This window comes from Typopeltis vanoorti, chromosome 8 (assembly GCF_054136105.1).
Source record: "Typopeltis vanoorti isolate ZY-2024b chromosome 8, IOZ_Tvanoo_1.0, whole genome shotgun sequence".
Taxonomy (NCBI): domain Eukaryota; kingdom Metazoa; phylum Arthropoda; class Arachnida; order Uropygi; family Thelyphonidae; genus Typopeltis; species Typopeltis vanoorti.
This window is the reverse complement of record NC_143556.1, coordinates 148,906,832-148,929,666: the sequence shown is the minus strand read 5'-3', so window position 1 is coordinate 148,929,666 and position 22,835 is coordinate 148,906,832. Positions and strand designations below refer to the sequence as shown.

Here is a 22,835-nt window from a genome sequence, read left to right as displayed (position 1 = left end):
TGACAATAAAAGAAGGCATGAATTTTGAAATGAAATATCTAAAGAAAGTGAATAGTTAACTTTTATTATAAAATAAAATAACCAAGTAATTAAACCAATAAATTAAAGTAATGAATTAAATCAACACTAGACTATAACAGATACAGTCACAAAAATCAGCTCCTATAGTATGAATTTCTTCAATAATGTAATGAGAGTTCAAAGTAAAAGACTATAAAAGAAAGGCCACATTTCTCGGTCACCTCATAAATGAAAAGAGAGAAGAGATTGAAAAAATATATAAAAAATAAAATAATCAATCCCATGGGACTCATCCTAATCTAATGTCAATGAGATGAGACAAAGAAGAGAAGAAGTATTTTTGAGAAATAAAATATAACAGGATCAATCCAGTGTCATGAGAAGCACATTATAAAACATCTATAATTCTTATAATTACTAAACTAATTTAGTTCTTTACACTATGGACTTTACATGTAATTAATCAGGCAAGGCCAAAAGCATTTGTCCCATCTGCAATTTAGAAATTAAGGTTTGGCACACAGTTAGGTGCTGACACAAGTTGCACACTATTACAGTTCATTTCTTAGGTGTGGGTTAATTAAAAGTAGCCCAAACTAGAAAATATCCCATGTTGTGTTTATAATCCTGTTCATATTATCAAATAAAGGCATCAACCTGGACAAAACTTTGTTTTGGTTGAGAACATAAGGATGATGAACTCTAATCAACAAGTTGTTGAAAATTTTTCCACTTGGTTATACTATAAATTAAAGATGCCAAGAAATTATATTCTTGGTTTAATCCTTTATCCAAGTGTAGGCAACACAGTTTGCACCTGAACTATTTTCATGACTGTGGCGACTAGTATATTGAAGCTAATGACTTCACATCAATTGTCTTAGTATCCCATAATGCAAAGCACATATCCTTACGGACATGTATAATGCTATGCATTACGGGAAGGGTCACTACCCAGACTGGTTTTGACCTTTATTGAAGTCTCATCAGTGGGAGCTGGAACCAGAAGTGATACCAAAGTTGAAGTAATGCAGAAGTCATATTTCCATATACAAGTAGCCAAAAGGTATCAACGCCTTATTATTAAAATACTTTGTTTGCTTAGACAAAGGATTAAACTAAGAATATAATTTCTTGGCATCTTTAATTTATCCAATCAACAAGGTAAAAGAGGTGTAATCAACTCTCACTGTAGTTAACTAGTTAGGTCACTAAAACAGTTTTTTTATAGTAAATTACCTTTAGAATAAGAATTGTATATAATGTGAATCAAGCAAGACACATCAGCACTTTGCTACAGTGAGTAATCAATGATTTAATTTCCTTGTTCCGTAATAAAATCACTACAATACATTCAGCAGAAGGAGTTAGTTTTCTTTTTTCCGTTAAACCGTGGTTTTCATATTCTCAACAGGAATGTTTTCATTATAAAAGTATTGGAAAACTATGAGAAAGAAAAGGAAAAAGCCTAACATTTTGATAACAGAAATAAATACACATGTGACTTTCAAGTTATCAAAATATCTTGACACTTTTTATTTCTTCAACAGCTGTCTGTTTATGAATGTTACATGAAACAATTTCATGTAACACCTGACACACTGAATTATACACCTGACTTCACCCTTTTATATGGACTCTAGAGGGCACTATTCAGTTACTATTCATATTTTTCCAATGACATGAGTGCTTTATATAATATTCTAATTTGTGTTTTGAAGATATTGGTTAGAAATGCAACAAAATATTTGCAACTTAAAACACTTTTGTCTTTTTGGTATTATTTATACTGTGAAGCACTGCTATGAAAATATGAAGCAGCCAAGAGCATTTCACTTTTATTTTTCTAAAAATTTATAAAAAAAAAAAATAATAATAATAATGCAAGAAATAATTCATAAAGTATAACCTATTTTTAATTTAAGAATAACTCCATCTTACTATAAATCTCAATTAGATATAATCCAAAATATATGACTATTAATATGGGAATAAAGAACTTACCTGTAAAATAACATTACAATAATCATTAGCCTTGATGTTGTTCAATCCCACAATACCTATAAAATTTAACAAAAATGGTTTACAAATTTAAATGTATCATAGACTTCAAAAGTTGTAATCAATCCTTAATTAAATCAGTTTTGTCTCCCACCCCAAACCTCTGCTTTTATTTCAATGTTTTGATCAAGGATGGCCGATACTTATGCAATACCCATTCTAATCATTTATTTATCATATTAATATCCTCAATTTTAAAAGTGTTCTGCTACTACTGTTTTAAATAAACAGATTATCATTTAAGAAGCTTGTAGAATAAAAAAAAAAATTATTCTACAAGGCTGTTTATATATAATTCAGAGTGTAGAATTAATTTTTAAATAGTGTTGCATAGGTAGGGTTTTAAATTAATAAAATAAGTAGATTGTAATTTAGTGCAACTGGTATAGCACGTGGTCAGTGAATGCTGGAGATGTTAATAGAACCTTTGTTTGAGCAAGATAAGAGATGCTTGTCAGATGTAGTAATATTCACAATATGCATCCTGAGGAACACAGAAAGTTTACAGATGGAAATGGGTAAAAAGAAGAGAGGTGTGATGCATGCAAGTTTTATGTATATGTATGAGTGATAAGATGGGGAGAGAGAAAATGAATGGTATGCAAGAGAATAGTGAAAGCAAAAATATCAGAACATTAGAGCAAAAACAGGTGAGGGCATGTGGAATGCAAGAAGTGAAGGAGTGAAAATGAAAGTTAATATAATTAACAGAAGTGATGGTTTGGGCTGGTTAGAGTTACTGCTGAAACAAAAATAAAACAAAGTTTTATTATTTAATTGCATATATCTTTCAGCCAGTCTGTCCATTTTGTGGGATGAAAAACTAGACTTTCCAAGAGAATTCTGTCAGCTCAATATAATACTATAATATCAGTTAATGCATCTTCAGTAAAAAGCCATTAAAAGGTTTCCCTTGCATCCCAGATGCGATCTGAGCAGAATATTTTAAAACTAAAGGGCAAATGTCAAAGTTTTCACATATGCATTGTGGAGGCATAAAAATGAGTGATGGAAGATAGTAAACGTGAAACAAAAGGTTGATATTGTGAGAAAGATGAGAGTATAAAAGATTTAGCATCAGAGAAGAATTTAATGAAAGAATGTGGAGATAATGTTACATTAATTTATCTTGAGATCAGCAAGCAATGGGGAAAAAAAAAAATTTGAGAGAAAAAAAAAGAACAGAATTGCATATAACAATGAGGAGAAAGGATATAACATGGCATAGAGGCTATTACAGGTATATGAATTACAAAAGCACTTGCTGGATGGAAGGATTCATAATGTGACTAAGAATGAATATGCAGGGACAACGAGGAAAAAGAAAGGAGCACGTAAGTTCCATTAAAACTTGAAAGCAGACAAGTATGGAACATGACTCATAATAATGTTTTACGGTATAAACAACACCAAGAGAGAAAATATATCTATTCATTAAATTCACTATTTCGGTGGTTTTCTAACCAGCATCACATCAACATCACAATTATGTAGTTTGGTGCTCTGTGCCTATCACAGTTATAATTGTGCTCTGATGATGGTGGTCAGAAAACCAGCAAAATATTAGTAAGTTTAATAAATACAGCAATCCCTCGATTAATGTGCCTCCGATTAGTGTGTCATTTTTTTTCTATACCCAAATTCGATTAGTGCACCTATATATACATCTTAAAATTAAATGTTGCAGATTTTAAAAATTTTCTATCTATATATTTTTATGGCTAACTATTTTAAAAAATCACTTACCAGGCTGAAAAATAATTTAATTACCAATTTAAAACATTTTACAAAGTTATTTTTTAATGGCATACAGTACCATACTGCACTACGTATTTTCATGTACACTATGTTTCAAATTTACAACCAAAATTTATGTCGTCTGCAAATTATACAGTATTCTGGCTGAACATATCTCGTGCCTCCTTTGCAATTGTTTTCCTTACTTTTTTTTATTTTAAAGTATTTTCCCAACCTTTAATCACGAGTAAAAGAATTAGTGAGCAAAAAAGCAGAAGTGTGAAAATTATTCGAAAAGTAATCTCATTGGAAGAAAAACTTGAAATAATAAAGAAAAATGAACAAGGCAAGTCCAGAGCAAAGATAGGACAAGAACACAAAAATGGGTGAATCAACTATAAGAGCAATTTTAAGCGAAGCTGCTGAATACAAAGAAAAAGGTAAAACTGCTTCAAGTTATCATGCATGGACCACTCGAAATCCAAGTATTATAATGATGGAATTAGAGAGACTACTTTCTACATGGAGTAAACCAAAAATAGATCCCGATAAGCACTGACCTTATTAAATCAAAAGCATTAAATCTCTCTGCAACCCTGAAAGAAAGGGCTATCAATGATGGAAAAGAAGAATTCCACGCTAGTGCTGGGTGGTTTGAGCATTCTGAAAAGAGAAATAGCCTACATAATGTTCTAATCACAGGCAAAGCTGCAAATGCAGATTAGGAGGTTGCCACAAATTATCCAGAGATTTTGAAGAAAATTGTGGAAGAAGGGGGGCTGTTATGACCAACAAATATTTAATGTTGAACCCGGCCTCTTTTTTGGAAGCAAATGCCTTCCAAGACTTTTCTGGCCAAATCAGAGAAATCACAGCCTGGTTATAAAGTCGCAAAGTCGAATGAAATTACTACTAGCAATATGCGAGCCATTTGGAAGCACATTCTTCCACATTGTGTAAATGATTTTAGAGGCTTTTCAAATGAATCTAAGTTAATTAAATCTCATTCTAAGAAATTGAGTGATTCCAACCTGCTAAATTTAGATGCATAGTGGGAAGATCCTGAAGAATATGGAGAAAATTTAATCACTGACAAGCCCAAAGAGATTTCACAGAAACAATTTGAAAATATTTTTCGTACAATCAAAGTTTTTAAGTAGCAATGCTTAGAGGCTAACCCTGACGAGGAGAGAAGCAGTAAATTTGCAGTAGTAGAAGAGGCAATGGGGCCATACCATCAGTTGTATGAAAAAAAGAAACAGAATGCTTGCCAAACTATGTTAGCTCAATTCTTTGTTAAGTAGAATAATAAATTTATATTCTGAATATGTTTTTGTCGTCTTTCAGCTTCATGGTTTTCCTTTGACTAGGCCCTGAGATATATCCTAATTCTTTTATAAAAAAAATTAAGTGTCAAAAAAAAATTTGAGGAACGAATTATATTTTTTCCCATAGGTTATTATATTCAATTAGTGCGTTTTTGATTAATGCGTCTGTTTTAAAGAATGCATTAGACGCATTAATTGAGGGATTGCTGTATGTTGATTTTTTCGACTAAAAAACTAATGTAATAAAAATAACTAACACTGGGTTTATAGATCATAATAATTATTTAATAAACATACTAGTTTTGCTATTTAAGCTAGTGGCCTCGTCCAGGTTAGCTTCTTAAGTGGTGAAACTAATAGGTTTATTAAATAACACACAAATATATAACAAGAAATCTGTTATGCTTGCCCAAGGACCACAGCCTTTTCAACAAACATCCTGGAGTTTACAATATTCCATGTTCTTGTGGCCTTAATTACATAGGGCAAACATCGAGAAGTTTAGAAATAAGACAAAAGGTGCATATTGGAGACATCTCAGATCTGCATTCCATTTCTCCCACACTCACAACACTGAATGGGATAAGAGCTCTATACCGTACCTAGAAGTGGATACTTCTAGGTACGGTATAGAGAAGCACCCACAACATCAAAGAAGCTACAATGGTAATCCACTCACAAGGCACTCTCAACAGAAACCAAGGGATGATTTTATGACATTTGGAAGTCACTTGTTAGATCTTTAAACACATCGGACATTAATTTTTCTGCAAACTATCGGGCACACCTGCTGAACAATGTCTGACCTTGTGCCAGCTTCCATGCCCCACATGTTTGTTTTACTTGTATTTTTGTGCAATGGTTCCTACACATTTGGTGTTTAGTCATGTAGTGATTCATATTTAATGCTTGTTGTATATTTGTTTGTTCATCCTGACCTGGATGAAGCCACTAGCTTAAGTGGTGAAACTAATAGGTTTATTAAATAATTATTACAGCCTATAAATCCTATAAGTTAGTTATTTTTATTGAATGACAGTAAAATTAGGCAATGATGTCATTTCCACCAAATTGTCTGTCACGACACTTGGCCAGCCAATGTACTCATTATTGTGAACACTGTTGTGCCCCTCTTTAAACAAACACCACCATTGCCTAACCTTACTGTCACTCATTACATTATGCCTGTAAACTTTACACAATTGTTTGTGAATTTCTGCAGCACTACTGTTTTCCACCAACAAAAGCTGTATCGCACCATGAACCTTGCACAACTGGTGGGATTTTTTTTTTTTTTTAATCACAGCACTCATAAATTATAGAGGACAACAAACAATAACAGAATGAAAGTAAAATGGTTGACAGCTAGCTAATGAGTCACTCTATGCTACCATGCACGTGTGATCCCTCTCCCATTCTTATTTGGCAGTAAATTCTACACATACCTTACTTTCTGGACGCACCTAATAGTGTCACGGAAATATTTGTAGAAAATGCACACAGCAAAAACTGAATCTCCATGTGAAAGAGTGGAGGGAATTAATGAGAGATTAGTAATTAATCAACTTATTTCTTCTATATAGAGGTAAGTATTTTTAGGGAACTCTTAGGGACACCATCCCAAATATGAGAACAATACCCAATGGTTGTATGGATCTGTGATTTGTATAACGTTAATAACTGTTTAGAAGTAAAGTAGCACATGAGCAAAAGAGTTTTTTTTTTTTTTTTTTTCGCTGAGTAGATAGGATTTGTGACAGGTTTAAGCCAAAAGAGATTTACAGATTAGAGTAATTCCAATAAGGGAACTCTTTGTCTAGAAATTTGAGTGCAGTAAGAAAAGGGTTCTTTTTATGCGAGAAATAAAACAGGATTGTGCTTTATTAGCATTGAAATTAAGGTTATCAGTACATCACTGAAGATCTAATTCTGGTCTGGAGATCAGAATTTACTATTACAAATAGATTACAGAATATTCTAGAAGTTTCAGTGATTCATGCAAAGCTGGTCAAATGAAACAGAGGTGAAGTTTACTGTCATCAGTAGAAGTGCATGGAGTGCAGTCAAAATAGGGAAAGTCATTAACACAGGAAGAGAGTAGGTTAGAGACATTGTGGACCACTAGCATCAGTTGCATAGTTTGTGGATCCACTGTTATTGTAATGCATATCTAAAAAAATATGACAACCCAGTTGCCATCTTTTTGTTTAGTGCTAATTTATTAACAAATGTTATAATCTGTTAATATATTATATAATTTATAATAAAATTTTTATAAAATTTCTATATGCTCCTTCTGATTCTCTCCCAAGCTCTTCAAGGAAGACTAAGGGTTTGTCAGATAAGTGTCGATGTGCTGACAGTAAAAAGAAATGATTGAAATCTGATGCCAAAGAACAAGAGAAAAGACTCATTCCAGTTCGGATGTCACTCGGTCAAACAAGGTTCAGTGTCCCCAATCGAGTAATCAGGGTTGGATCGAAAAATCAGTTACTGAAAACAAAGACAAAAAAATCAAACTCAGGCCTGTAAAGGATGGAATATCAATTGGCACATGGAATGTCAGTACACTCTAGGCAACTGGAAAACTGCAGTTGCTTCAAGAAGAAATACAGATGTGATATATTGGGTATTTCAGAAATGAGATTGAAATTGTCAGGAGAATCAAATGGTGGAAGAGTTCTCTGGTCAGGAAATGAAAGTAAGCATGAAGCAGACGTAGGTTTCCTGCTGAGTTACAAGGCTTGTCAGGCAATGATAGGATACAAACCAGTTAGTGAAAGAATAATGGGTGCAAGATTCAGTGCCCAACCATTTAATATCACGACCATTCAAATATATGCACCCACTGCAGAGAGTGCAGATGAAAACATTGAGATTTTACAGGGATCTACAACTAGAAATTGATGAGGTGCCAAAGCAGGATATACTCATCATTGGAGAAGACTGGAATGCAAAGATTGGCAAAAATAACACAGGATGGGAAAAGGTTATGGGAAAGAAATTAATGTGGAGAGATGCTTCTGGAATTTGCCACGGATAACAACCCGATGATTTGCAATATGAAATTCCGACAAAAAGATTGTCATAAATGGACGTGCCGCTCGTTCGATGGCAAACACAGGAATATGATCGACCTGATATTAATAGACCAGAAATGAAGAACCTTAGTTCAACAGTGGAGATCATTCCAAGGAGCTGATATTGATTCAGACCACAGCTTAGTGATTGCGAATATAAGACTAAAACTGAAACAGAAGTACAAAGGAAAGTTGCAAAAAGCTAGAGACTTCTCAAAACTAAATGAAGACAGGCTAAGAACAGCATATAAGAACATACTGGAAACTGAGTTGGAAGTTGATTTTGCACTTGGTTAGACTATAATAAATTTAGTTTAATCCAGTATCCAAGTGTGAGGAAACAAAGTTTGTGCCTGAAAATATCTTCAGGACTGTAGCAAGGTGGTACAACTGTTGGCAACTCAGAGCAAAGGTGGACCAAGCTCTCATCATTCTTGTCTCAGTATCTCCCATCATGCAAAGCACAATGCCCTGCGGACATGTATAATGCTATGCATTGAGGGAAGGGCCACTATCCAGACCGGTTTCGACCTTTATTGAGGTCTCGTCAGTGGGAGGCAGACCCAGAGGTGGTCACACTAAGGCAGAAGCAATAGAGGTCATATTTACCTATATGAGTTGCCAACCGGTGTACCACCTTATTATTAAATTACTCTGGATTTAGAGGATAAAGGATTAAACTAAATTTATTATAGTCTAACCAAGTGCAAAATAAACTTCCAACATCTTTCTCTAAATCCAGAGTAATTTAATAATAAGGTGGTATACCAGTTGGCAACTCATATAGGTAAATATGACCTCTCTATTGCTTCTGCCTTAGTGTCACCACCTCTGGGTCTGCCTCCCGCTGACGAGACCCTCAATAAAGGTCGAAACCAGTCTGGGTGGTGGCCTTTCCCTCAATCCATAGCATTATACATGTCCGCAAGGACATGTGCTTTGCATGGTGGGAGATACTGAGACAAGGAGTGATGAGAGTTTGGTCCACCTTTGTTCCGAGTTGCCAACAATTGCACCACCTTGCTACAGTCCTGAAGATATTTTCAGGCACAAACTTTGTTTGCTCACACTTGGATAATGGATTAAACTAAATTTATTATGGAAACTAAGCTTAAGACCCTAAGTGAAAAACAAAATATAAATACAAGAGCAGAACGACTGACTACAGCACTAAAAAAAGCAGTGCTGTTTAAAAGCCATGGACAAAATATGGAACAGCCGAGCTATAAAGATGCACACTAAACTGCACATTGTGGAAACCTGTATCTTCAGCAGCATGCTCTATGGATGCAAGGCCTGGGTACTCCGGAGAGAATCTGAAAGGAGAATATTGGCATTTCAGAGGAAGTGCTATAGAAAGATCTTGAGAATAAGTTGGATACAGAAAGTGAACAATGAGGAAATCTACAGATGAATACAACCAAAAGAAAACCTGATCCAGAAAATAATCAAAAGGAAACTACGTCTATTTGGCCATATATGTAGAATGATGAAAGAAAATTAAAAACATTGCTGTTTGGAATGATTGAAGGAAGAGAAAGAGGAAGACCAAACAGAGAATGGGGCGATGACATCGTCAAATGGTATGGAAACTCTATACACAAACTGAGTCATCTTGCTCAAAATAGAATGCAATGGAAGAATCATATTAAGATGGCAGTAGACACCTACGGACCCATGGTTGTTGGTGATGATGATTTTAAAAGAATTACAAAAATTTATAAAGTTCATAATTAAAATTATAAATTAGTGCTAATTTATTAACAAATGAATGCCAACCAAATTCATATATGCTAATACAAGTTAATTTAAGATCTTGCCATAAACTTTAGAAAAAGTTAACACATTATGTCTGAACCAACTGTTCTTGCTAAATAAATGTAATATCTGTGAAAATACCTTATTTTATGTAGAAAATTCAGTATTGAGACATGTTTTTGGACATGTAACAAATTTAATAAAATAAACAATATAACTCTAGAAGTTTCATAAGTCATCAAACATTGTCAGGGGTACTACAAAAGTTACACACACTCAACAAAATGATTCATTACAAACAGCAGATGTTATCAGAACTTCCCAATTGGTACATTCAAGCAAGTAACTAGAATAACAAAATGTTAAATTCATTATCAATCTATATGCAGTGGAACAATGCTAGTCATTGTTGTTTCATTGTTCTTGAAAAATAATTATAATCAATATATGCCATTTTTGTTTCATGCCAAACAACTCGATGGCCTGTGTGTTTGTTGTATGGGATGCCAAACCCGATTTATGATGTCTTCATTTTTTGACGTCTTTTACATGTTCAGACATACAAATCTCCCCAGACTTTCCAGTCTAGAATACATCGAAAATGCCACAAAAGCAATGAATGTCATAACTACCTGGTTTTTTCATAGGATGATGTGGAGGTTTTGGTGGATGCAAGAACCTAGAGATTTTATACAATGGCAAGAAAGCCACTTTAATGTTTGTAATTGTGTAGCAACATTAGAAATTTGTCTATAACATTTTTAATGTAAGATAACATGATTGCATTCTTAAAATCTTGTTTATGTAAAAGGAGGTGTGTTGGAAGTGTATTAAGAATTCTGTTGATCATCTCGGATTTGTATGCTTCAGGTAGTTCACTTCGCTCCTTTTTTTTGCCTTACTGGAAATGCAGTATGCTCCCATTTCCATGCCTACTTTTTGTAATGGATGATGGTGTGAAGCAGCATATAAAAATCTTCCAGCTGCAACAGCTTTTCTGTATACTGTAAAGTTCAATCTTTTTTCATCTTTATTTCAAGAAGGATATCAAGGAACAGTAATTTTTTGCAATCCTCCAGTTCAAGAGTAAATTTCATAATCTTTAAACTGAATTAAGTCATCTGTTATTCCTGACCAAATGAAAATATCATCAATGTAACATAACCAAGTTTTTGGTTTCTTGTGATAGTTTTCAATAGGATTCATTTTGAAATTTTCCATAAAGAGGTTGGCTAGGACTAGTGATAGGGAGAACCCATGGCAAATCCTTTTTGTTTCTAATATTTATTACTAGACTATATCCTGAGCAGAAATCCATCAGGTACTCATCATCATCATTCTTATTATTAGCCTTGCCCTTTGCTCAAAGCTTAGTTAGGCTGGTGGGATTCATTTCCTACTCTGCTGTTTAGATCTCCAACAAGGACCACTTTTTCTTCCATTTTCGTTATGTCAACCACTTGCTCTAATGACTCGAAAAAATTCTCCATTTCTTCCTTAGTAGAACCTTCAAAGTGACCATGGGCACAAATAAGTTTAATTGTCCATTTCACCATTTTTAAGTTTGCCTTTTCTTGATCCTTCTGTCTGAATATAATAACATCCTCTACTTATTCAGTTAGATCTCACATCTTTTATTTCAGCTTTGTCTTGGTAACACCAATTATGTCCATGCAGTACTTTTCCAGTTCAATTTTCTTTCCACTAATATTCCTTATGTTGACGGTCCCTATCTTGAATCTTTTGAAATCATGCTTGGTCTTTTTCACGATATTGAGTTGAAGTTTATTCCAGTAGCTGAGTTTTTACTGTCCACCCTGGTTCCATGACAAAAATAGCCTTGTTTAGCCAGGCAACATTCCAGTCGGCACAAAATTCCACGTTTATACCATCATATGTATTTTTTGGTTTAAGTACAACTTGATTACATAACGCAAAAATCAACTTAATTATCCTTATTGGCAGAAAGTCTCCTTATCCAATATTAATCACCTATATATGATTCTTCTAGTCATGGCATACTTGCTGTAACTGGATAAATGATTGCTGTATATATCTTATATTCTGTCTCTTTAAACTGAATGTTTATTTCCACACTAACAATGAACTTAATTTCAGCATGAACTATCTGTTGCTAATTAACAAAATTTATTACTGCATTTAACGTGTTTTACAGTCTACTTACATCTTAATATTATGAATTATGTTCTTTTGAACATTAAGTTAATGGGATTTATCTACTCTGGATAGAAAGGAAGAAAACACCTCTGGAAATTGTATAAGAGTGTGATTAGCAAAGGTGTCAGTACTAGATTTTTTGCTTTGTTGGGTTGTGAATGCTTCATCAGTGAATGAGTTGAAGGAAAGGAACAGAGGTAGTGTGTGAATAATGGACTTCTGCAATGGAGTCAGAAGATTCATTGTGGAAAATCCATTATTCACACACTACCTGTCTTCTGCAATGAGTCTTCTGACCCCATGGAGATGCCAGTAAAACAATAATTTACTATCATATTGACAGCTACAGCTGTTGCTCATTCCCCTCACCTGGAAAGTCAATCCTGTACAACCTGTCTATTTCCACACCCTAATAATGAAACCCTTACAATGCTACTCTTAAACAGGGCCACCGAGAGGGGGTGACATCTGAGACTTTTGTCACGGGCCCCGACGTGTCACATAACTGTGTTTATAATGCATGGTTTTAATTCTCATAATAATACATCAATGATAAAGGATAATGGCATATTGAGAATGATACTGTGTTTTGTTTTAGACAGACGGCTATGCTCTTTAGCTCGCTGTGAGTGTCTGGAAGACACTGATTCTCTCGGCGTGAATCGCTGTAGTTATAGCGGGTGATGACGTCAACAGGCGTTCATGCAAGGTTGTTGCAGTCGGCTGCGCTAGCCCTAGCTAGTAATTGCATTCAATGTTACCTGCCAGAACACTTCGTTCTTGTTAGTATTTTGATAGACGAAGGTTTTGTGATTGTTTGCAAAGTGTGCAACTGTACAGTGTAGGCCGTGCACTAAAAAATAAAAGTATTCTTATTAATTTGATTTTTTAATTATTAAAATATTAATTAATTAATAATAATAAAATTAAATAATAAAATCTTTTTATTTAATGTTTGTATTTTGTATGGTGTGTAATGTATCGAATTTTGAATTTATTGTACACTTTTTTAAAATAAATGTTTAATGTTTTATATGACTTTTTTTTATTAAACAAAAGTGATGCACTTTTTTACCACAGACTTGTCAGGGGCTCGAAAATTTCTCTTGGCAGCCCTGCTCTTAAATAATCATTATCTCAACTGGACTCCACTCTGACTCTTTTAGCCTTGTTAATCTATACACTGTTTTATTTCGTGCTGTAAATTTCATCTGATTTCTTAACTTCATCAAGTGTTTGCAAAGGTTTCTCCATCAAGAAAAGCTTTCAACTATACAGAATAATGCATGCCCACTGATGCAAACTATATAGGAAACACCTCAAACCTAATTTATATTCAAAATTTTATTTATTATTTTTCATATTTTTAAATTTTATATTTTTTCCCAAAACAATTTATCCTAATTTAAACATAAATTTACTAAGCAATTAATTTAGTGTCCATATTGCTTCTGTACATCTTGAAGAAGCTACCAATGTAGGTTCATGATGATATTATTTTCACTAATCAATGAAACAGATGCTTTTCACTAACATAACTTTAACCACATCTCATGGCATAATCATTAATCAACTGTATCCAAAAAACTATTCATTAAAGTAGGTAGCTTCATAACATAAAAACTTAATAATACATTCTCATGTTTAAACTAAAGTAGCAAAAAATGAACCTAAGGTTCCAAACATCATTCTCATAATTAAGCAGTTTTCTACAGGCCAAAAACTATACATATTTTTATACAACACATTAAAGAAATTACTAATTACATTGACTGCCACAGGGGGTTTGTCAAGTCAAATCCCAGACACCACGGTCAGTAAATTACTTTATTCAATAGGAAAATGAGGAAGTTTGATTTTTTGATACTTTTTGTGACAAAATAAGTTCACTCGAGTTATCTTGTAGTTGGTGTCCTGACAGAAGTAGTATTTCCATATGCCAACTACGAAATATCTTGTATCGCCCCTTCTACCAATTCCACTTATCGCTCCGTATTGTTTCATTGCAGCGGCTTGTGCAAACTAGTTATTTCTTGCAGTGTAGATTCAGTCTAGATACCATTCAGTTTTATGCAAGGTGCACATATGACAGCATACACATCATGTCTCGAAAAAGATAGCGAACAGAAAAAGAAATAAAAATTTATGTGACTATGAGCAAATCAGATTGGAAGGACTTTCTACAAGATGCTTCAAATGTTGATGAAAATTATCAGCCGTCAGATACAAATACACATGGAAATGACAAATATACTTCAGAAAGTTAATCTGAAGAAAACAAAGATGAAGACATTTAGAAGCAACTACTAACAAAATCATTTCTTGGTGTCAAACTGAGCAAGATCCACCTCAATTAGATTTTCTAGAGGATTGTGGCTTGCAATTCAACTCTCAAAATTTGACCATTGAAAATCTTGTGGATCTTTTCTTCACAGAGGAATTTCTGAATCTCCTTGTTGTGCCGACTGACTTTTATGCTAATTAAGAAATAGGAAAGCAGGGCCACTGACAAGGTCCTCATGATTAACACATTGGAATGATGTCTGACACTGCAGAAATGAAGATTTTTCTTGATTTGTTCCTATATATGGGGCCCTTACACATTTTCAAGTATTGAACATTATTGGAATATCGATATTCTATACAAAATGTCATTTTGGAGTTCAATTATGGGCCATAATCGATTTCAATTGATTTGACGTTTCCTACATTTTGTTGATAATTCTCTAGATAGCAATGACAGACTCTATAAAATAAGACCAATATTGATCTATTTGAATAAAATAATGAGTAAGAAACATGTTCAAGACAGAAGTTTGCATATAGATGAGTCCATGGTACTTTGGCATGGTTCTTCTGGCAGTATATCAAAAACAAAAGCACAAGTACGGTGTCAAATTTTACGAGTTGTGCGAGTCAAATGGAATTGAGCTGTGAATCAAAATATATTGCAACAAGATTGAAATATCAACTGAAATGGGCCACTGAATTGATGGAAGACTAATTGGACAAAGGCTACATACTACTCACAGATAACTTTTATAACTCTGTCTCACTAATAAAGGGACTCGCTGCTAAGTAAACATACCTCCGCAGGACCCTAAGATCCAACAGGAAAGGGAATACAAAAAAACTGAAAAAAGGTGATGTTTCATGGAGCAGACATAAATCAGTTGTTGTATGCAAGTGGCAAGATAAAAGAGACGTTCTGGCTATATCAAACATGCACAAAGTGAAATCTGTTGAAGTTCAAAATAGGAATGGTAAGATATCAATAAAGCTGAACATCATCAAGGACTATAATAACAACATGTCTGGCATTGAAGATCGGATCAAATGCTATCATATTATACCGCTATGCGAAAAACAATTAGGTGGCCTAAGAAAATATATTTCTACATATTATAGAAATGTACATTCATAATACCCATTTGTTATATCAAAAAGCTACCAACTCAGATATAAGGACATTGAAATTCAGGGAAAAATTCATAGCCCATCTAATTGAAGACAAAATGCCCAGGACAAACAACAAATCTACAAATCCTGAAAATTTCCATTACCTGGAGGCCATACCTCCGATTGAAAAAAAAAAATCAAGACCAACTAAAACTTGCCGTGTTTGTACGACTGAAAAACACTGGCGAGAAACAAGATATTTTTGCGTTTGTGAAAAAAACCCACCTTTTATGTGGAAGAATGTTTCAAGAAATATCACGTATAAAAATATTTCATATACCTTGTTTTTTGCTACTAGAAAACTTTTAGTTGAAAATGCGAATTTTTTTTTTTTTATTTACTGAATAAATCCATTTTATTTATGATTTGTTTCATTTCCTGCAGCTGTTAAGACGTTGAATGGACTTGCATTGAGAATGATCATAGTTGCCATCATAGATCGTCCTGGCCACTATGAGAAAACTCATAGTGGGCATTCAGCATCCAGCCAACTACGAGTTATCTCGTAGTTGGCAGTCAACATGTATATTTAGTTACTCGGCTAAAAGAGAACATTATTAGAAAAGTAATTCTTTATTAGTGCACGTACGGTTAATCTCCATTATGAAAGTTTTTAATGTATCATGCATATTTAATGTATCATTGGATGTGTATACATTTGAACAACGTATACACATCAATGTGTACAATGTTTCAATTTAAATCACCAATAAATAGAAGTCCTAAAATAAAAGTTAAAAAATAATAATTCCCATGCAATGGAAATATAACATTTAATTATCAACTACTTTAACATTCTTTCTCAGAAATTCTAATAAAAGAACACGATCCTTACCAGGCATATATGTAGTACCATCATAAGCTCTTGACAATTTATCATTTGATTCAATCCGTACTATTTCCCTGGGCATAAACGTAGGCTTTAAGACATACTAAAAAAATAAAGATAACATTATATTCTTCGTAATAAGTATAATCATTTGTTGGCAAAAGATTACTTTGTATCTAGCATATTTTAGAGAATTTGATCAAAGAACTCCACAACACAATCAAACTTCCATACATTATCTTATCATAACTTTAAGTAAGAAAGTCCAAACTGAGGTTTTCTGAGATCTTTTCCCTGAAACATTCTAAGTAAGTACATTGTTATACCCTGATAAGTTAAGAATGTTAAAATTCCACTTATCATGGTTTAACAAGCAAAGAAGTAAAAACCCAGTAAAATAATTAAGTAAACATGCTTGTTTCTAAGTAGACTTTAGACTTTTAGTTGTAAACTTGAGAAAATATTGAATACATTGATTTAAGAAGAAAGAAATAATTAATTAGTGCAATAGAAAAATTTAATGTAAAATAAAAATAGAGGGGAATTAGATAAATATGTATAAAGGAAAGTTGCCAGAGACAAAGTGTAAATTAAGAGAGTTATGGTTTTGTGTTAATGTTAAATTCGATGTAAGGATAATTTGTGGAAGAAACACTAGAACATATTCTGTGAAGTTCTCACGTTTCCTCGAGTAGTGAAGGTTTAACCTGGTGCTGGTTCGGGGATGGCCGAACGATACCTAAAGACTAGGATGATGTTACAGCAGGTAACCCTATCCTAGATTCCTGGAAAGTAGCGGTAAACCATGCCATTGAAAAGTCAGCAGAAGCACGCGTCCTGAAGTCTAAGCTGATAATCACTATAAAGTCTTGACCCGAAGTAGATTGAGGGAACCAAGGAAATGTCGTAACGAAGCAGAAGATAGACTAAAGCAGATGCAGTCGGATAGAAGTACCATCGAGTAGAGATAAGTAAAATTTGTTATTTATATGAATGCAATCTGAATGTGTACTGATATGTGAAGATTTATTAGTGAAGGACTCAGATATAATTTAAGGTCAGGACTATAGCACGCATTTTATAGGAGGTCATGAGTGAATGGTTAATAACTGAATTTGAATCTATGTATGTTGGAGAATGGTTAATGTTACCAGTTGTTAGTATAGAAATTAAATAATGGAATTTAGTAGTAATCTAGATGATATAGATTCATTTACTTTTGTGTGAATTATTTGAGAAAATGAAAAATGTGTTCAGAGATCATATCTGATAAAGTAAAGCTAATTAATTGATTTAATTAGAATGTCTTATTCAGAATGATGAATATTCTTGTATATTAAACTGTAAATTTAGAAACAAATAAACCTTGCTTGACTTTAACTAAATATATGAGTCTGTGTATAGAATTCAATGCACCGCTTGTGAAACTCACTACGGATCTGAGCTGGAGTTTAATTGAATAAGGTTGAGGACATGACTGCAACCCTAGGTCACATGAGTATATCTTCTAACTTACTTCTTGATTGAGTAATTATCTTTAATCTAATAATTCTAAGTGGTGCAGTCTAAAAATATAAATTTCTTGGGATTTTAAGAGAGGTAAATTGATTTGAGGACTCTGTCGCAAATGAAATTTGGCTCTACCCTGAGGCTATTTCTTTGTGTGATAGAGATACCACGTGATCCATGTAGAAGACACCTCACTTATAGTGGCCTGATATATAATGATTCAAGGAATAATATTGAAAGGGGACACAACAACATCACAGAATCTCACATTATGGTAGCCGTTGTCAAACAGTAAATAATGACCAACTTCAGCATACAACTTCCCATTATCATAAGTTAAAGCAATATAACGGTTTGAAAGATAAAATGAATTTTTAGCATCAAAAATGCTATTTTCAATAACGATTCTAAGAAAAAAGTTATTAATTTTAAGAAAAAAGGTCAGTAATTTTAATCATTTCCTAAATGGAAAAAGGATTATTAAAAAGCAATATTAAACTCTAAACTTGCAAATTTAATAATAATACAAAAATAGGATTTTTTTCTTTGTATTCTCCATCCACACTGCTCCTGATCTGAAAACATTAGTTATTCAAAGAGCAATGAAGAAAAATATGCTACTTATGCAATTTTTAGCACTATTGAAAAACGGACTGAAAGCACCAAGCATTTTATATGATATGAATACTTTATGCTGATCTTGGTGTATAGTATATATAGAATGCTAGGACATTATGTTAGCTGGGTCAACTCACAAAAAAAGGAACTGGAAGTCATGTAACACATCACTTCCAAGAACAAAAACTAAATAACTATAAATTGCAAAGCAATCAAAGGAAAATGATTTTAATTGAAATAACTTTTTATATATCTGACCCATATATAAGGCCACAAGACCTACAACACATTAGTGCTGTGTATGGACAAGAGGAATCTGTTCACGTTTTCCTTCAAGCAAAACATGAACAGATTGAGCTGTGGGTTGTAATCTTTGGGAAGGCAGAGTGGGAGAGGCTGTTCCAAAGGACAGGTAGATGGATTGAAAGAGGAAGCAGTGAGATTGGTTTGGTGAGCTTCAAGATACTTTAAAGGGAATTAGTTAGCAGTGGCTCATGTTTTAATGATTTTAGAGGAGAGTGGAAGAATAATAGTCAATTCAGCAGAGCACTGTCCATGAAAGTATCTGCAGAAGTGGCACAAGGTCGAAACTGAATGCCTGTAAGAGAGGGATTGAGTGGGTTTGTGAGAGGGAGATCATTAATTAGCTGAAATGCGATCTTCTGCAGAGAAATGAGCAATCTTAGAGAGGTTTCTGGTGCACTACTCCAAATATGGAAGCAATATTCCATAGTTGGGCGAATTTGGGCTTTGTATAGATTTAGCAGCTGTAAAGGTGTGAAATAGTGTCTTGTTCGAAAAAGGATTCCAAGTGTTTTGGCAGCTGTAGAAGCTACAGTTGTGCCAGGAAAGATGAGAGGTGCAAGTCAGTCCAAGAAGAAAAATCTGATCATGTTTGGATATCTCAGTATTCATGATGGAAACGAGCTCTTTCTTGTGAGAGATCAGACAGAACTGAGTTTTGGTGGCATTGAAGTTTCAAGGTTGTCCCACTGGGATATATATAAGAAATCTGAGTTCAGGTTCCTGGTCATGGTAGATCTTGAGGATTCTAATACTTGAATACTACAAGCTTTGTTGAATGAAAAAGGAGGTATGGAGTATACTGTCATCAGCAAAGCTATGGATATGATTGGAAGTCTGTGGGAGCAGCTCATTTATATACAAGATGAAGAGAGTGGGTGAAAGAACAGAACCTTGAGGTATTCTTGAATTAGTTGGGAAATCTGAGGAGAGTAAACCATCTACCATGACACGTGGTAAGCAACCAGTGAGAAAGTTGGTGATCCAGTTACAGAGTGAGGAAGGCAGACCACAGGATGGCAGTTTGGTGAGTAGGCCTCTGTGCTAAACCTGATCAAATGCCTTTGAAATGTCAAGGGCAACCATACGAGTTTCTCCAAATTTCTCCATGGCCTGAGTCCACAGGTGGGTGGTGAAAGCAAGATCAACTGTAGATTGCGAGTGGTAGAATCCATACTGCTGGTCTGATTAGTTGATATGTCAAGAGTTGATTGTTGATGACCTTCAGCATGATTTTTGAGAGAACAGAAGTGAGAGCAATTGGATGGTAGTTCGTTGGTTGACTTTTATCACCATTCTCTGGGATTAGTTGGATGTAGACCTGTTTCCATGTTGTAGGGTAAACGCCAGTTGAATACGATATATTGAAGAGGCGATACAGGATAGGTATTAGTTCTGGGGGGGGCACAATGTTTTTTAACATAACAGGCGAGATACTATCAGGACCAGATGTCTTGTTTGTGTTCAGGTTGTTAAGGATTCTTCGGATTTCTTCTTGTTGGAAGACTATGGGAGACATGAAGAGAACCATTCTTTCTGGGGTGGAATGGAACTTTGTCCATGTCATCAATGCAGGAATTGGAAGAGAAGAGTGATATCAGTAAGTTGGTCTTGTGTTTTGGTGAGATGACTACAATATACTGTCAGGATGTGAGAGTGGCAGTAACCTGGATGGGCAGAAGTTGCACCCAATGGCCTTGGTCAGAAGGAACGACTGCTATTTGGGTAGGAGGAAAGTTTTTAACACTTGGTCCTTACTTAAAGAATCATAACTAAGTCAGACTTGGACTTAGTTGATGGCAAACACCTCAGCATCACTGCCATCAGTGAAACTGGAGAAGGGGACCCAATGTGAGGTGGACATTGAATTCTCTGAGGATGATGACCTCACTATTGGCATATTCAGACTGCAGAAAGTCAAGAGGGAGCATATGAATTTCATTACCCGGTGAAATTGTCCTTTCAAAGTCTGACTTGGACTTTGAAAGAACACCACCCCACTTATTGAAGGGGTGAAGTGGCTTGAAAAAGTTATGTTTAGACTCTAGAGCAGGGTTTCTGGACTATGCAACAATAAATAAAAAAATATATAATTGATAAAAATGGGGAGGATTTTTTTTTAAAAAAATTTTTTTTTTTTTTAATTTAAAAAAATTAAATAAAAATAAATAAATGAAGTATCTGGAACTGAAACTACACTAGTGGCCAAAATTGTGGAAGCCTTTTGGAAAAAGTGTATTTCTGAGGTTTGATGGCTCACAACACCACTTTTTTTTTTTTTTTGAGTAATACCATAAAATTATATATCAATGAAAAGATAATTTAATCAAGAATGTGATGCAATAACTTTTATGAAGGATTTTTTTATTAGAACAGCAGTTATAAAGAAGAAAAGTGAAACACAGAAAAAATGAGATATACAAAAATTCTCACAATGTGAGTTAATACTTAGTTGGGTAACCTTTAGCGTTAATTACCGCCTTACAACGCCTTCCCATGGAGTGAACCAAGTTTTTTAGTTCTACAGCTGTTATAATGTGAAACCAAGATTGAATTATTGCTTCTATTAATTGGGTTTTATTGGTGGGTTGCTTCTGACTAACAAGTTTATTTGGTCAGCTCCGTAGATTTCCGACTGTGTTAAGGTCTGGGCTATTCCCAGGCAATTCCAGCAGTGGGATATGATTATCTTGAAACCGCTTTTTGCACACAGCAGCAATATGACATGGAGCTGAATCCTGTTGAAATATAAATGCTTCATTATCTTGAAAAAGATCACGTGCAGTTTGGGCTCAAGTATTTCGTTTATGTATTTTTGGGTATTTATATTCCCATTAATCATGCAAATTCTGCCCACACCTTTTGATGTCATACAACCCCAGATCATAACACTAAGTGGGTGTTTCACGGTAGGTGTAATGCAATCAGGATTCAAATCTTCTCCGATTCTTCTCCTTACATATTTTATGCCATCACTACCAAACAGGGAGATTTTGGTCTCATCACTCGAAATAACACTGTCCCATTGTTCCGCTGTCCAGTTAACATGGGTTTTAGCCCAGTTTAATCTTTTCAACCTTTGTTTGAGAGATAAAAATGGCTTTTTTTTTGTGGAATTCTAGCATTTAATTTCTAAATCACTAAATTCCTGCAGTCTGTGCTGAACAGTCCTTGCACTCAACTTCACATTGTATTGAACCATTTCATCTTGTATACACCCAGATGATTTTCTTCTGTCACATAGGCACAGTCTCTCAATTCTTCTATTATCACTTGCTGTTGTGCACCTTTTCCAGTCTGGTTTTGTAGTGACTGAGTCTCCTTATACCTCTTCAAAAATTTAGAAATGCCACCTTTGGTTAAGTTTCCACCAAGTTTTCTTCTAATTTCTTCATAACTGTAGCCTTGTTCACTTAATAGTACTATTTTACATCGCTTTCTGGGTGACCAGTCAACTCTTTGCGCCATTTCTTTAATTTTATTACGTTTTATAAGCTTACTAAATGAAAAACACACACAAAAAAAAACAACCAACTTCATAGCAATCACATAGCACACTGATGAATGTCCTCCTCTCAGCTCCAATACGACATCAATAGCTGAATCCTATTGTGACCTTATTCGCTCATTGCCAAAACAAGATGACACCTGATTGGCTCTCTAAACACTCATGCACATTGGCTACATTCAAATGAAGGAAAGCTACTTCATATCAACCTAAGCAGGTTGTGCTTCTTTTTTCTGGTTATCTGGCTATAACTTTTCATAGAATACAGATAATTGAACAAACTTTGTTGCATTACATTCTTGATTAAATTATCTTTCCATTGATATATAATTTTATGGTATTACACCAAAACAAAGTGGTGTTATGAGCCATCAAACCTCAAAAATACACTTTTTCCAAAAGGTTTCCACAATTTTGGCCAGGTGTACACAGACACTGTAATGCAA

General features: G+C 34.2%; 1 protein-coding gene across 1 annotated transcript in view; it reads right to left on the bottom strand.

Moving 5' to 3' along the window:
• Usp39 (ubiquitin specific protease 39) overlaps positions 1-22,835 on the bottom strand; it is a 407,046-nt gene that overhangs the window by 248,559 nt on the left and 135,652 nt on the right. The window contains exons 5-7 of the mRNA XM_090396479.1: positions 16,458-16,554; positions 2,026-2,081; positions 1,812-1,867 (exon numbers count right to left, since the gene is read on the bottom strand). Coding sequence (XP_090252605.1) covers positions 1,812-1,867; positions 2,026-2,081; positions 16,458-16,554 — 209 coding nt within the window. The remainder of the gene's footprint in view (positions 1-1,811; positions 1,868-2,025; positions 2,082-16,457; positions 16,555-22,835) is intronic.